The sequence below is a fragment of the Mycetomoellerius zeteki genome, unplaced genomic scaffold (assembly GCF_001594055.1).
Source record: "Mycetomoellerius zeteki isolate Tzet28-1 unplaced genomic scaffold, Tzet1.0 scaffold104, whole genome shotgun sequence".
In the NCBI taxonomy this organism is placed as follows: domain Eukaryota; kingdom Metazoa; phylum Arthropoda; class Insecta; order Hymenoptera; family Formicidae; genus Mycetomoellerius; species Mycetomoellerius zeteki.
This window is the reverse complement of record NW_017255954.1, coordinates 276,939-294,407: the sequence shown is the minus strand read 5'-3', so window position 1 is coordinate 294,407 and position 17,469 is coordinate 276,939. Positions and strand designations below refer to the sequence as shown.

Below are 17,469 nucleotides of genomic sequence, written 5' to 3'. Positions count from 1 at the left end.
TTAAACAATAAGAACAATAAGAATCTTATTGTGAAAACACGACCAATAGGAAATAGGAAATAAAGATCTATAACGGTCGAAGCTGCATCTTTAATGCTTAAATAATTTACCATAATGTTGATTTGTATATACTATATATATATATATATACACACATGCATATATACTATATTTTTTAATCATTTGAACCGCTTGATTCTGGAAAAATTAATTCGGTGGTTCAAACGGTTAAAAATATGATATATATGCATGTACAAGTATATACAATACAAATTCACATTGAATTATTTAAGCATTAAAGATCCAGCTTCGACCGTTATAGGCCTTCATTTCCTATTGGTTGTTTTGAAAAGGGTTATTATTTATATTACACATTGTAATTAATTTTATTGTGTTGTTTTTTTAAAGTTCAAAATACAAAAAAATATAAAATTAAAAGTTTAATACATTATTATTGTCCTAATTTGATTATTTATGATTGTGTTATAATGAAAATAATGACAAAAATGAAATAAAAGTACTTCCTTGTTGCAACTATGCAACTATTTTTTCTTTCTGTATTATTAATGATATTTTTATCATTTTTAGAATTGCCTGAGACCAGTTTTACGAGGAGCATCTCGAATCCAGAAGCGGTGATGAGACGACGCCGTCAACAGAAGCTTGAAAGAAGGCTCCAACAATTTCGTAGTAAAGACGGTGGTCCTGACACAGGCGGCACATTGAAAATTTATGGTGAGGCGTTGTGTAAGGACGTTCCATACAAAACGCTGCTACTGAGTGTGCGAGATTCCGCCGCTCAGGTTGTGCGAGAGATGCTTTCTAAATATGGTCTGGAAAAAGTGGACCCGCAGTTATATTGCCTTGTGCAGGTATATATGAAATTATCGCGAAATTTATCCATGGATAAAATAAGTATTGTTATATATGGTGATATATATATAAATTTAGCAAATTTTAGAAATTGATTTCTTCAACTAATTTCGATTTAATCTAAAAGGTAGCGCAATTTGGAATATATTAATTGATGTTATAAATGAAACTTAATTGTTTAAATATTTTATGTTGAATAATATAATACTATAAATAAAATTTTATGTTAAAAAAATATTTCAATTTGTCAAATAATATAATTTAAAAAATGAAGGTAAATGTAAAAATATATAAATTTGTAAAACTACGTATTTATAAGTATACATATATAAAACAAAAGTATATATTTATAAAAGGATTAATTCAATAATTATTATTAAAGAAAGATTACTATTATAAAATTGATAAAAAAGAAATTAACAGTAAAGTGATTACACACAATAATGAGATAACAACAATATTAATAGTTTGCAATGTGTCTATGAATTAATAGAAACAGAAAGTAATGAATAATAATGAAGAATAATAATAATATATTTTGCTTAATGTAGTTTACCAAAGCATAATCGACAAGAAAATGGTCCTCGTCATATTACATGGAGATTGAAAGAATAAGATAAAGAATAATATAGAAAAAGTTATGTTAGCTGTATAAATACTAAATATATAGCAGACAAATATCATAAACTAAAAATATGTTTTATACAATACGATATATTTTTATAGCATTTAATTATCTTCTTACTTTCTGGAAATTATAAATACACCAACATCAGATATTTTTTGTTAAAAGCGCATATATATTAAATCACTATCTTGTTTATGTAGGTTAATAGTGAGAACGTGAGTGGTAATGCGCATCAGGAATATATATTGGACGACGACGAGTGTCCTTTGGCGATATTAATGAATCATCCTTCCACGCGAGGTAAGAATTTACTTTTACATCAATACTTAGCTGCACAATTGCTGCATAATTCTAATTTTGTGTGTATATGATATTCCAACTGAATGAAAATGAAAAAGAGGGAAGTGGATATGATTTGGTTTGAATAGGGTTGAATAATTTTGTTACTTAAAGTGTTTAATATAACGCACATATGTTTCTTACTTAATTCCTCAGGATATTATATTTGGAATTAATCTTTGTACATTTGAAAATATACTGAGTTTTTCGTCTTTCAATCTATCTTTTTTATTGAGGATTTAATATCAAGTTCTAACACGACAATAATAATTTTATGTAAAATATGTCAGTAATTCAACAAGCTGTTCTTATTTTTAAATTTAAATCTTTTGAGATAATATGATACAATTTTAATTAGAAATAATTTTTGCATGTTTCATTTTTAAGTTAATTTTGCATAAACTTTAGACTACAATATCTTAATTTTTAAATTTTAATAAAGGATATATTAAAAAATGAATTGATATTTGATTAAATAGCAAATATTTGTAAAAAAGCAACTAAAAATTTTGCTACGTATGTATTACACGAGAATAATAAACTGGACACACAGAATTTTTGGGGAACTATTTAAAATTATATTTATTAAATATATAACTTAAAAAAATATAACTTAAAATATCTATGGTGGAAAAGAACGGTAAAAGAAGGTAGTAAAAGTTAACGTGCGCGGAGGAGGAAAGAATTCTTGAAATGGAGATGATAGGATAAAATAGGATTGATCTAATGAAAAAAAGATTGACATCAGAATTTACGAGATAAGAACAAAAGTTTAATGAGAAAGAATGAATTTAAAGTAAAAATTAAATTTATAAGGTTGTGCGTAAAAATAAAAAACTTAATATCAGCTGATAAAGGCGAAGGTTCGACGAAAGGAGCGACAGAAGGGAGAGAAAGAGAGGACGAACTGAAGCATAGAGGGTAGTCGATGGGGGATGTAAGGGTGGCAAGGAGAAGAACCGATACCAACATTGCCTCAGTTGGCTCATGTCGTCGGTACCGGCGCCAGTGCGCGGGCGCCGTCGTCGCCGCCTTGTCGTCGTCTTTGCCCTCGTTTCGATATCGTTGTTTACGGAGAAATAATTGCCCATAATGTCCGACAATTTGAGTCAAAATTTGTGCAACGAATCGAGCAATCGTTAATTTTATCTGAGTTAAAATTATAATTGTTCCAGCATATCTTGCGTGAAGTATGTCAAGATTTAGCGCCTCGTTGCCTTTTTTGTACAGTAATCCGTATATTAATTAGTTGCTTAATTATTTTGTTTGTTTAAAAACGTTTTTATATTGAATCCGAAATCCCTCAATCGTTATCGGGCTTATGACGAAAGTGTACTCGTCCACACGTTCGGTGATCCGTTGTAGCCTCGACCGAGTAAATAGACGTGTTATTCTTCGTGACAACATGTACAAATACGACACAACATATTAATAGCCACACACGGTTGACTTGTTTTATGGAAACGCAACAGAGAGAATTAAGAGTGACACAATTGAATCTACTCACTGTAACATCTCTCTACACAATTAAACGAAGAAGTGAATAGTTATAATTATACGCACATAATGCAACGCGAAGTGGTCCAAGGTGTGGCGTCTTTGAACACAATTAGCTCATTATCAACGTACGTATTAAAGACTTTTCATAGTAGCGAAAGTGAAAGTACCCACTCACACGATTGCGATAATGCGCCGTAATGTGTACGAAAGAATAAACAATCACGTACGTGACTGAAGAAGTAAATACGATTATACACGCGAGCGTAAGACGTTAATGACCAGCGTCATCGAACCCGAACTCCTCAACATATCAAAGAAAAGCGAATTGATGAAAGTGAATCCATTTAATCCGCATAGTCTGGTCACTCTCCGCAATTTTGTGAAGAATCAAGTGACAATCTCAAGTACGAGCTACTAATTAAGCCATTAGTAATCGTAATCCAACGTAATTGAATCTTATTACAAAGACATGAAATATTTGTAACAATAGAAACTCGATATTCAGTAAGTCTCGTAATTCACATAAAGGCCGCAACGGCTATCGATTACATGCACAACTTAGAAGTACAAAAGAATTCTATTGGCCTATCATTAGCGAGATATCATAAAAATATTGCACAAATCACGCAAAACCTTGATGAAGTGAGCAGGTGTCTCCTTGACCAATAACACATGACACTTGAATGCAGGTCTCAAAGTCGACCTAATCAGAGACGATCGACTAATCATTACTCTGGCAAATAATGGTGATTATTATGGCCATTATGTGATACTTCTGGAAGACGCTGAATCAACGACGATTTTATCTGATCACTTATTAATTATCGTATGATCATTACAGATTATCCTAATGCGTTACTACATAAATTAACACGTGAGCTGTTTATCTTCTCTTTAAATCAACATTAAATATCAGATTTGCATGAACAACGAAGAGGTCGATTCAACAATACTGTCAATTGCATAATCGACGACATACTCTATTGACCCATCAGTGCACGTCGATGACATCTCGAATGAACTCTTTATCGTCAATCTTATGAATCACACAATCCGTAGTTATAGCCTGTAAATATCCTGTAATCTGTTCAGGAATCACCACGGTTAATGCCATGGAGTGTCATTGTGAGAACTCGAAGTAACATTTTAATTAATGCGATCATTAGCGACCATCGCAATGATATGTTTACCTGTAAACTTTCAACGTAATTGTATCTGAATGAGCATATTAATATCTTTCTCAAGTATATCGTAATGTCGATTATCGTATTTGTAATGTTTACATTAAGATTCCATTAAGAGTATGATCAGCTAAGCTATTTATAATTTCTTCTGTTGAGTTATTATTAAAGATAGGAAGTATACGAATGACCTCCACTCTTGATTTTATCCGTAGTCTAAGTTTAGACAATGTCGCCGGCATGTAAATCAAACATCGAGCATAATAGAAATAGATTGAGGATAAATTCAAGTCAATTCATTTTAAATTCGTCATCATTGTAGCGAGAATAGATATCGAAGAGATTTGATTATACGTTTTAACGTCCGTCGATAATTATAATTGATAAAATTCGCCTGACCAGCTTGAGGCGCCAGCGGATTCTCATAAGGAAAACGGAGCAACGAAAGAAGGGAACAAAGAGGGGACCAATATTTAGCAGCAGCAATAATCGACGAAGGGACCACGAAATTTAATTAAATAAGGCGATCGTCATGATGGATTGGGGAATACGACGTAAGCTTCTGTTAAAGCTGACGAATTATGCATGACGCATATAGAGCTCAAGTTTCTTTATGTGATCCCATGTTAATTTGTTGAAATAGCCATTGTTAATTTGTTGAAATATGAACGTTCTTATACTGTAAAGTAGCTATGCTGAAAGCTTGAAAATTATTTAATGACAATATACATATTTTTCCCCCGTTTATTTCATTTTTGTAAAATATATTTTCTTCGACCATATCCGTCTGCTTTTTACTGAAGAAGAATGATTGTTAAAAGCAGCAAGATTTTTAAGTTCCATTACATATATAAATTTTGCGTATTATTGAGTTTTTCGATAATTGTTAATAAAGTTTGCAGTTTGTCTTGTTTGCATGTATACATCTCATTGCATATAAAAAATGATAGCACATCCTAGGAGATAACATAAAATATTATTTGAACATATTATATATAGCTTTATTTGAGAATGCGGATAATTTATGAAAAAATCGTTGTAATTTCGGACAAAAATGTTGATTGTTTGATATCATCGCGATATAAAGTTTTCTCGATTCAAAACAACCATTATTTATTTAATCATAAGTAAGTATTAAAGAGAATTGATCTTAAAGGAGAAGAAGTTATATATAGTTATACTTGTTGTGAGTTATTATTGTATATGAGTAGAATGTTTTCTTTAGACATTTTTTAGGTTTAGGCAGGTTTGGTGCGCTCCAAAGGCGACGGAAGCCAGTAGGATAGAGAAGTGTCAGACCGATCACGATGCACGCCGATCTCTTGTGATCTTTTTACGCGTGTCATACATCCGCGACGGCAAGTCGGCGACGGCGTGTATACGCCGGAATTGAGTCCGCGGGAAATCAATAAAACGCCGGAACGACTGCGTTATATGTCGACCTACATTCGAGTACTAGCGTGCCACCTTCGTTTTTCTAAAAATATCTCGGGTAATTTCTCCTTTCCGCCTGGTGGAGTAGTCGCGTGGGCCGATTTCGATCATTTCGACATGTTGCTCCGCGTCGAAGCGAAATTTTCAGTTTCTTGATTATGATCGCGACGATGACGAGCCGCGATTTCCAATCGAAACGATTCGGATCGTACCCATGATGATTAAAGATGTATTACACATAAATTTTCAAAATATAATAAAAAAAATTATAGATTTTTCTAATTGCATTTAATAATAAAAAATTTAGCGACGGCTTAGTATCTGGATCAAAAGTTATTTGAATAAAAAGTAGTATTTGTTTTATCTGTGCTCTAATGGAAATATATGGAGAAATGTATTATAAAATAACAACAAAAATCTCAATTTTTTAAATAAGTGTTTTGAGTATTATTCAAGATGATTTATGCAAAGTTTCATTACGACTCAGAGATTAATTGTTCCATAAATGAACAAAATTTATTTTTTTGTTTATTTACAGAATAACTAATCTCTGTATTGCGAACTTTGAATAAATCATCTTGAATACTTGAAACATTTATTTAAAATTAAAAAAATTGAGATCTTTTTTATTATATTATAATACATTTCTTCTCCATATATTTCCATTACAGCACAGATAAAAGATATTACTTTTTATTAAAGTAATTTTTTATGCAGATTCTAAGCCGTCGCTAAATTTTTTCTATTACTTTTCAATGCGATTTGAATAATCTGTAATTTTTTCATTATTTTGAAAGTACGTAATATATCCTTAATCATCCTGGACAAAGCATAAATCATTTTGAAATACTTATATACATTAAAAAATTGCGATTTTTTTTATTTTTTTAATTTTAATATTATAAAAAATAATAATAATAAACTAAATGAGCTCTAAAAATGTGTTGTTTAATAAAAATAGAATGTTATAGACACAACTTTCCTATATGTATATAGTTTATTTAAAGTCTAATAGCGAATTCGATTGGACGCACTCAGTGCGCATTGGTGCACATTAAAGCTGTCGTACACAAAATAACGTAAAGATATGTTTATATATGTTTATACATAAACATAGAAATCGATTAAATTCTGAAATACTCAATACATTTTATTGTACTATTAGGTAAAATTTAATAATGTATTTTATAATTCGAAATATTTGCATTTCACTTTTATACTCAAATTAAATCAGTGTACAATGGCTTTAATATGCACCAGTGCGCACTAGTGTTTCCAATCGAATTCGCTATAAGTATTTGTAAGAATAGGTGTGATACATTCTTAAACTATCGAAGCTACGATGTTAGTACATAGAATTTCAGTTGAATCTAATATAATTATTTTATGTATATATACATAAATGAACAATCTTTTTAAGTAAATAAATACTTTTTTCCTAAATTAATTTCTACTTACGTATAATACTGAAACAAGTATTTTAACAAGAATAAATTAATGCTATATTTAATTACCCCCTAAGTTAATATTAATGACCCCCTAAGTTTTGATGAGAATTTTTTTAATTTTTTGCTGAGGTCTAAATTGAAAATTAATGGTCATATTCGAAAGAGGGAACATTCTTGAACATTGAAAAAATATAAATCATATTCATATATTTATATAGATGCAGTAGAGATTTAAAAGAAGAATAGCATCCTTAGAAAAATGTGTATTCAATGTGAGCCACGTATACGTCTTCCCTTTTTCATATAAAAATATTTTTCATATGAAATATATTTTCCGATATTTTTCGGATATCCTACCGGATTCCGGGACAATATCTAAAAAAAGAAAAAAGGGAGCAAAAAGGAAATTATTGTCCGAGTTTGATTATATTATCAATAGAGATAATAACTGTGGAGAAAAAAATTTTGTAGCAATATATAAGATATTATAGCATTATGAGTATGCATACTTGTTTATAAAACATTAATATATAAAAAAATCAATTTAATGATATAAAATTTCAACCAAATATATTCCCGGATACTAATGACATCCGACTATCCGATCGGATAGTAAAAAGTGCCGGATAATACCGGATATTGGATACTTTTCAGATATCTGGTGCATCCCTATTAAATGTAGTGTTTTAAAATATGAATATAGAGCTACAATAACATGAATTACAAAAATTAATAACCACGTTTTAATAATTATAGAAAGCAATTACTTACTTACGGAATATTACATCACGACCACGACGTATCAGTTTTTCCCGTTTTTACACAAACAAAATGAATATGATTTATGAATTAATGCAATCGAGTCGTATGGATTGCCTGCTCGAGAGAGAGAGAGAGAGAGAGAGAGAGAGAGAGAGAATTACGACTGTTATCTGTTAAGGATGAATTAGATGTATACAGTCCCTGCAAAGAAAATTAATATTTGAAAGTATTATTTAATACTTACACTTTAAATGTACATATGAAAGTTGTGTGAATAAGATTATATTTTTGTTTAATAATACATTTTTGTAGTTTTTTTATTTTATTTGTTATTATATTTTTATTGTTAAAAATTAAAATTTAAAAAATGATAAAAAATTTACATTTTTCTTTTGTAAGTACTTTAAATATTCAAAATAATTTACGCAAAGTTTCATTGCGATTCACTGATTAGTTACAAATATATAGAACAAATAAATATTTTATTTATTTACTGGACAACTAGTTCATGCATCGCAATTTAACTATGTAAATAATCTTGAATACATAATGTATTTATATTAAAAAATTGAGATTTTGATCATTTATTTTATAATACATTTCCATATATTTTTATTAGAGTACAGATATTTAAAAAATACTACTATTTATTAAAATAACTTATGATCCAAATAGTAAATCGTCACCAAATTTGTCGTATTATTTTTTAACGTAATTTATAGCATAATCTGTATTTTTTTCATAATTTTGTTATCATTTTGAAAATATGTATAAAATATTCTTAAATTAATCATATAATTATATACAAACAGCCAATGGCTCACTTTGAGAAACGGCCCAAATCGGGCCCGGTTACCTTACTTTTAGAAATATTAAATTTTTTAATTTAGAAGAATTTTTCAAAATTCTTCTAAATTTATATTCTTAAAGAAGTTTCAACTTTTAAATTTTTTAAGATAAAGTATCTTGAAGGTCAGTCTAAAGTCTGTTTAACGCATACTTTACACTTAACGATATTTGTAAACGATGTGTAATTTTTTTTCTATGACAAAGTTTTGTTCAAATATTTTCTTATGGGAGAGATTTTTGAGATCAACTTGTCCAAAGATTTACACTTTAAATAATACGATAATATTTTTTTGTTAAATTCTAATGAAATTAAGAAAAGAATTTTGTAATTGCAATTGCAAAAACAAAAAAATACTTAACAATATTGTAAAAATCATATATTTTTTATTAAAAACTTGCTCAACCATATAAAGATCAATATGACTGATTTCAAAGTGGTTGATTCAGTTGATTGTCAAACTTTTTGTTTCAAATCGTGTTAGAAAAACGTTTTAAAGATGTCACGAATTCTTAATCTAAACTTTATTTATAAAACTTTTATTTTCTTTAAAAACATTACGGTTATTGCATTCAAATTTTATATAAATTCAGATCTCGTTATTATGCAAAAATGTACAACAAGATCAGAAATAATCGTGTATTTTGTTATCTAATCAATTCAATGTGGGACCGCTTAAATACATAAATACGCTTATATACATAATTTAAGGGTTAATACATTAATGCAAGAATTAAGTAGACAGACTAATGTAAATAGACTAATTTTTATATCTGAAAAATCGTATATTATTTCAAATTGATTTTTATCGACGTCGTTGTATACGGGTCGATATGAATGGAAATCATTTTTGGTATTTTCTGATAATGATAAAGATAAAGTGATTCCACGAAATTCTCATTATAAAACGAAATCTTTCTTTGATGATCAGAATATATATTGATATTATAAATTATTTTTTGACAACGTTATCTTCGAGGTACGATTAATCACGTTTTAATGTGAACATATGTATGCTTTGTTCAATTAATTAGCAGAGAGAAAAGCTTTGATTTATCTTGTAATTATAAAATATATAATATTAGAAATTTTACAAATTCATGAAAACATACGTAGAATATTATTCAAGAAGTGTCTCTATAGCCATACATATACACATGTGACATAAAAAACCAAGAAAAATAGCGAAGTATCAATAATCGTAGATTAGTAATTTAGAAAGAATCTAGTAAAAGAAGAGTTATTGCCTGCTGATTGCGCAAAAAATTTTTATTTTTTTTCTCTCAGTAAAAAGTTAAAACACTTGCATGAATGCTTCTATATGTACGAGTATATTTATATAACACTATCCAACGCTAATTATAAGGATACATCTTCCTTCAATGTTCTTCCTTGTCCCTATTTTCCATTAAAAATTAACCGCATGAATCCCTCCCGTTTCAATGCGGAAGCTGATAAATAATTTCATAGGGAATAAATGAAGCGGTTACTATAGTTCCGTATAGTGTAAGGGACACTCGTTAACACGCTTGCGCCGGTCTCACGTGTGCACTCTATTCTTGTTTCTATATACACCTGTATGTTCTACGGGACAGAAAGTAACAAGAAGTTACACATCAGTGTTGTTTTAACGGGCGAGCCGCGTAGAGTATCGTTCTGTGCGTCACGGACATTAAAGGTGTTACGCTTTCGCTTTCGCTTATAGCTGTTTCATGATACGCGAATAATTACGTGCGAACAATTAACATTTTTCATTTGCGTTTATAAAGTTGTGTTTATCGATTTATGATGTTTACGATAAAATAAAAAATGCAGCAATTAATCTTCTCATAAAGTGCGCGATTTATCGAATGTATTTAACAATGCAGATTTTTGCAGCTTTAAAAAATTTAATTGCAATTTTAAACGGAGTCTTCAAACATATATTAATTCGCGTATAAATATAAATTAAAAATATGATTAATTTCCAATAGCGCGTGTGTGAAACTCGTTACTTATATTATAATTACGTTATCTTTAATCTTGTTAGACGCACATTATGTCTGTCTCTCTCTCTCTCTCTCTCTCTCTCTCTCTCTCTCTCTTTCTCCTTATTCGATTAGAATTTACATATTAATAAAGTACAATTCGTTCAGCAAAAAATAATATGCTGCGTAAAAAAATTATTATAATGTGATATGTTATATACATTATTAAAACGTGTAAAATTCAATTGTTTTGAAAAATTTTTCGTCCTAATTGTATTATTTTTCTGCAAAAAATTATTATTATTATTATATATTTTAATTAATTGATTTTGTCAGCGAAGAATCATGACAGCGAATGAGAGAAACGAAAAAATATTTATTTACAATCAAAGTTTTAGAATACAATATAAAGATTTACAGTTATTTTTAAATTCAAGATTGTTAGTTAAGTGTGTGTGCCGAGTTATTTTTGTTTATGTGGTTTTCGCTTAGTGATTATTGAGTTAACTGCGTCTGTAATGTTTACAAATCTTTCGTATTACAATGTGACATTGACATTTACTGCCGCGTAAACTATAAGCTTAAAGCTATGTACAAATTGCAACAGGTGCATTTTAAAGACGTGTGCTGAAGTTTTGTGTTATTCCTAGAATTTTGTATTTTACAAAGGTATTTTTCACTAATCGATTTGTAAATGTACCGATATCCATAAATGTATTGATACCGTTCGAGAAAATCGACATGAAACATATTTATCCGCGATATCATTGGGAAAATCGGCTTATCAATCTAATCGTTTTTTCGTGCTTATTGCTTTATGTGTGACTTCAATTCCGGATAATATAAACTTTATAATAGGTACTTTGTGTATCTTGTGTATCTTTATAAATATCTCATTTACGAATGTTTTCTAATAGATTCTTCACACACAGTAAACATCTTACTATTATAATATTTTACAAAAACAGTTTATTAATAAATACGTTATCTATAAACATTATATGTAACTATTAATACGGAGACACTATAATCGACAATAATTGAGATTACGAGATGAAGCATAATGATGGTATTTATAAAATTAAATGAATCAAAAATATAATGCTCGAAATGTAGAAGGGAAAAAACTCGTTTTATAAAAAGAGAGGTGTATTTTTGTGACAGTCTGATGTGGATGGCACACAGTTTTTTTTCTATAGGGCGTATCATTAACATAGAACTGTTAAAGTATCGGTTGTGGTTTGGATAAATATCTTCTCATGATTATATCTTCATGTTATTACTCGTAAATCGTCGATTTAGAAGTGTTACATGATTGGACTTTGGTCATTCAAGCCACGCCGAAGCGGCAAGGCGGAGGTGATGTTAGGTGAGTGTCCCATGTATTGCTTTCAACGAGAATTTGAAACCTTGTTTGGATTTTGAAGCAAGTAAATTTGAATCTAAAATTGGGCAACGTTCAATGAATCAAAATTTGCGAGACTTTATTTTAAATCGATCGTATGACTATATCTCGGATTACACCCTTTGTAGATGTTTGTGGATTGTTCGGATTTTACGAAGCTCATTGAATTCTATTCTCGAATATCGTACGCTTATCTGTTATAAGTTTCTCAGGAACTTTGAGAATCGCTTGAGATTTTAAACTTATTAAATCGATGATTATAAAATGATACAAATTGCAAATTGCCCGGAACGTCTACAATCAATTTAGAACTTTGTGATCAGCCTGACATTTGATACTGTAACAAAAATCTTAACGTTGGTCTTAATTTACAATGAATTTCTTCTGAAAACTGAAACATTTGCAATATACATGTACTATAGAGTATAGCTATAACTATACGATATAGGTGAATAATAAAAATATTTTTTTACAACAATTTTAAACTCAAATTTTTCAAAATTGTGACTTGAGGGGACACTTGGTAGATCGGAGTTACTTACGTTCAGTGAAACAAGAAAAAACTATCGAGAAATATTCTCCTTCGTATAATACTCTCCGCCGAAAGCATGAGGCGGCAACCGCGCCGTTTGCAGAAGCAAGGATGAGGGAAAATGTGATGAAAACGGCGGCGGTGACGGCGCGGGCGGGTGCAATGACTGTGCCGCGCGCTGACCCGAAGCCAAGAGTCATTCTCTCTTTCCGTTTTCTTCCGTGAGAAGCCCGCACCGTGTGCTTCGAAGCACACACATGTGCGTTGGACGTAGGACACTACGCACGGTAGTACTGTAACGCGAGAAAAATGCACGATCGCTATCTGGCCCATCATACTAATTCGACGATTTACCGCGAAGCTTCTCATGCGCGATTATTATATGCCACGCATCTTTACGTTAATCGATGAACGTTGAAAGCCTTCTCCCCTTCTCCATTTTATTTTCCCTTCTTTCTTGTTCCCTTCTTCCTAAGTTCCTACCGCTCTCACTTATTCCTAGAACTATACCGATAAAATTTTTGATACCCTTCATTATGCCCACTAACTAGTTATAAGTTTTTATTTATTTATTTATTTATTCATGTCAATTTCATTATCAATTTTAAGAAATTCGGACAATTTTGTGTCATTATACGTTAAGTCTTGTTCTTCGAGAAATTGTTGTCTGTCTATACTATATTTATGACTTGTACTCCTCAGCTTGTTTGGTTTTACAAATTTAAATTTATACATGTGCTAGATTATAAATTATACAGTAGCACAGTTTGTCCTCTTTTGATGTGTTCGAATAAAATCTTACGACATGCATTTTTATTGCAGGTTCTATTATGTTTCACGTGAGGAGGAGGCCTGCAGATTACATGCCGCGGAAACGTAAAAAGAAACCATCCGGAAAGTGGAACGAGCTGGATCATAAGTATGTCAAGTTTTAGGGAAATTTTTATTCGGAGAATACATCAGAAGTTGCCCGACATTCTTTATCCGATGGATGTTTAGTCCATCATTAATCAGTTATATTTTGATGACCCGTAATGTTTCATGACGTAGCAGACCCTATATATATATATATATAGCAGATCTTTAATTCTTTAACGAACATTTTGACAAAATTAGCCATATTTGCTTTTTATAGGTATGAGGATGAGAGGCTACCATTTCTGCTAGAACTTAATCCTGACGGCAGCGATATCCCGAATGGCGCCGGAGTGCGACACCGATTACAACCGAATGTCACGGAGGTAGGATCAGAGAGACCGATAGGACCGCAAGCGGTGCAAGCGCAAACACTGACGCTGCCGGGACCGACGGTGATGCCCAGGCATTGCGTTATAGCCTTTACCGAGAACATTGTGACTCTTACGCCGTGTTCCAGAGACGCGCATACGTATGTTAACAATCAGAGGATACATCAAACGACCATTCTGCAGGTGCGTCCGTTTTTGCAATCAGGGTGTAGTCCCGTATATTCGTATTTTGTATTTGTATATACAGGGTATCTGCCGACAACGCTCGTGGGCAAGTGGAGCGAACTGAGTTGAAAAGTCCTACCAGTACCATTTTGCAATTTTCGCAATAATTAATGAGATATTAATTTCTAAAGATCGCGTATCCGCCCAACCTACCGCCAAATACACGCCCATCGATCGTAGTCACTTATAGTCACGCGGGGAATTGTTTTCTTTCGCCGCCGTGCGCAATTATTGCTGCTTGTAATAAACAACTCCCCGCACGTCTAGCGATCGCGAGCAATGGGCGTACATTTGGCGGCATGGCCGGATATACGCTTATTCGACGATCTTTAGAAATTAATGTCTCGTTAACTATTGCGAAAATTATAAAATGGTAGAGAGCTTTATTCTAACTCAATTTAGTCCGTTCTACCTGCCCACGAACGCGTGATAAACAGAATTACCAGACACCCTATATATGACCGCGTAATTTATGTAAATCTGATTACTCTTCTTAATATGAATCACAACTAGTACAGCAAATTTTTTTATTTTAATTTCGAATTATTATTTTATTATATTTAAAAATAATCAAATTTTTCAAACTTATGTGATTATTTGATATTTAAAACTAAGATTCCTAAATTAAGATTTGCTCTATTTGTCGTGATCCATGAAGAAATTACAATTTCTTTTATTTAAATATTTTTTTATATGATTAAATACGTTTAAAAAAATAATAAAATACCAAACAAACTTTAATTTTGTTATATAAAATAAAATTAAAATTTTCTTTATTTTAAATTTAATTTAATTTTATATATTGAATTGTTAGTGCGATTGAATCGAGAATTTGAAGAGTTAATATAATAATAAATTTCACTGTTGTTATTAGAGCGCATTAGGCAGAGACACGATTCCAACAAACAGATCGATTACGCTTATGACCGGTAAGTTTGAGTTCTCCTTTCTCTCATCGTTGCAATCAGATGAGAGAATAGACGCGATGCGCGAATGTTGCACGTTCGTTATTATAGTCAGTACATGTTCCTTTTTGTATTGCAATGTGAATACACTTAGAACAATAGTTCATATCATTACAATTATTAGATACTCTTGTTGCCGTATTGCATTAAATCTTATACATATGTAGATTTCTAATAATTTTACCTGAATTACTAATGCTTTGTCTCTGTGAAAGTATGGAATACTTCTAATAAATATTAAAATTTATAAATTGAGAAGCACAGTATAAATCTTTTTATATTAAATAAGAAGAAAGGAAAGGAAGAAAGATTAAAGGAACTTTTTACATGAATTAATCTAATTATGACATTTTATTAAAAATCTTCCATACCTTTGGCTATATCTTGTTAAAAAACCGAAACGTATTTTCCTACGAATTTTTATTACACTTTTTTCACTTTTTGAGTTTATTTCGCTTGATGTGCTTTACGTTTGCTTTTCCTGTCGTGATGCTCGCTTTACATACACGTAACGATAGACGCTCGCCGGACGCGACCAGTCAGGACGTCAGCTCAGAGAAGTTTCATCCGGGGTCTGGAACACCGAATGGCGGTGGTCAGATCCCGGGTCAAGCTCAAGAGCGAGCGACTCCGTCAAGCCCCTCGAAGTCTGCTGTTGCAGCAGTTCGTAGTCCTCGTAGTCCCACGCACCCGCCGGAGCCCACGCACAATTACGAGACCACTTTCGACCTGGATGGAAACGTGGAAACCGCTAGTCTGAGCAGCAGCAGGGACGGCAACAGGTAGCAAACCGGAACAATTATTAACAATTTAAAAACAATTTGAATTTCTTATGTTTCAAAACAATTTAAAATGAGGAAGTTAGGGCTACTAAGAATTGGTGCTTGTAATTAGTACGCGTAATCGGTACATATTAATACTAAAAAAACTATTCAATCAATGTTTAAAAACTCACGTTTGGTATTTAGTTATATAATAAGTTATATGATAAAACACGTACGTTTCGGCTACTTTCTAGTTTTCATCAGCGCAGCGCAATAAACAAATAGAAATAAATCATCGCGTCGTAGTCAATTAATGATGATTCTACGACGGGTTATGATGCTTGACTTACATCGAAAAAAGATACAATTAGAAATTATTAACATATATTAAAGTCGTGTTTATAATGAAAGACTTATAATGCAAATACCTTTATCTTAAGATCTTTATCAGGAGCAATTACAGTGTAAAACGTTCTTCAAAACATTCTGTGCATTTCTTATGAAATGTTTAAAAAGTATGCTTGATTTAACTTAAGTTATTTTCGTGATTTGTATAAGCTTATTTTTTTTTAATTCTTTAATTTGATCACTTTACATTTACAGCTTGTCAATTTAGCTAAGTTATTTATTGAATGCACAATTATTATGCATTATTAAGCGTTCTTTTAGAATAGCATTGCATTGTAGAATGTACACTGTCAATATTTTTGTACAATATTATAAATAATATAAATGTATACGTAGAATTATTCATAATTAAGGAAACTGTAAAATATAATGTTGTATGAATGTATGCCGTTAAATTATTTTTTGGAAACATTAATATTTACTTTTGAAAAAGAAGATTTGAAAGTTTGAATAGATTACGAGAAAAGAAATTAATGCCTATTGATTATTAGCAGGCTCTCACAATACGATCGGCAACCGCGAGGCACCGATCCAATTCTGCCAGCTGTCTTAGAATTTCTCGAGGAGACAGAGGAGACATTCCTTCACGCTGTCATCACCGATGTAGAACCCTCGGCGCCACAGTTCAAGTTGGCGCCAACGTACACCCTCTATCTCAGCGCCAGATATCGCGCCAGCACTCATTACAGACCAGAATTGCAGCCTACGGAAAGAGCGCATCGACTTACCGTCATGTTGGCGAATGTTGCTACTATGATACAACGCGTTATCCAGGTATTTCCACGTGAATAATTTTGTCCTTTCAAGCACAAAGTATCTGATTTTTTAAGATGGTCCATGTAAACTTTGAAATATCTTTGAATTATTTCAGTAATTTTATTTAAAAAAGTGTCTTAGTTTAGATAGAATCTAAAAGTGTGATTATGTTACAAGTGATTATTCAT

General features: G+C 31.2%; 1 protein-coding gene across 1 annotated transcript in view; it reads left to right on the top strand.

The window, feature by feature from the left end:
• cno (adherens junction formation factor afadin) overlaps positions 1–17,469 on the top strand; it is a 49,455-nt gene that overhangs the window by 13,228 nt on the left and 18,758 nt on the right. The window contains exons 5-10 of the mRNA XM_018445448.1: positions 589–872; positions 1,702–1,801; positions 13,739–13,835; positions 14,052–14,394; positions 15,897–16,135; positions 17,020–17,299. Coding sequence (XP_018300950.1) covers positions 589–872; positions 1,702–1,801; positions 13,739–13,835; positions 14,052–14,394; positions 15,897–16,135; positions 17,020–17,299 — 1,343 coding nt within the window. The remainder of the gene's footprint in view (positions 1–588; positions 873–1,701; positions 1,802–13,738; positions 13,836–14,051; positions 14,395–15,896; positions 16,136–17,019; positions 17,300–17,469) is intronic.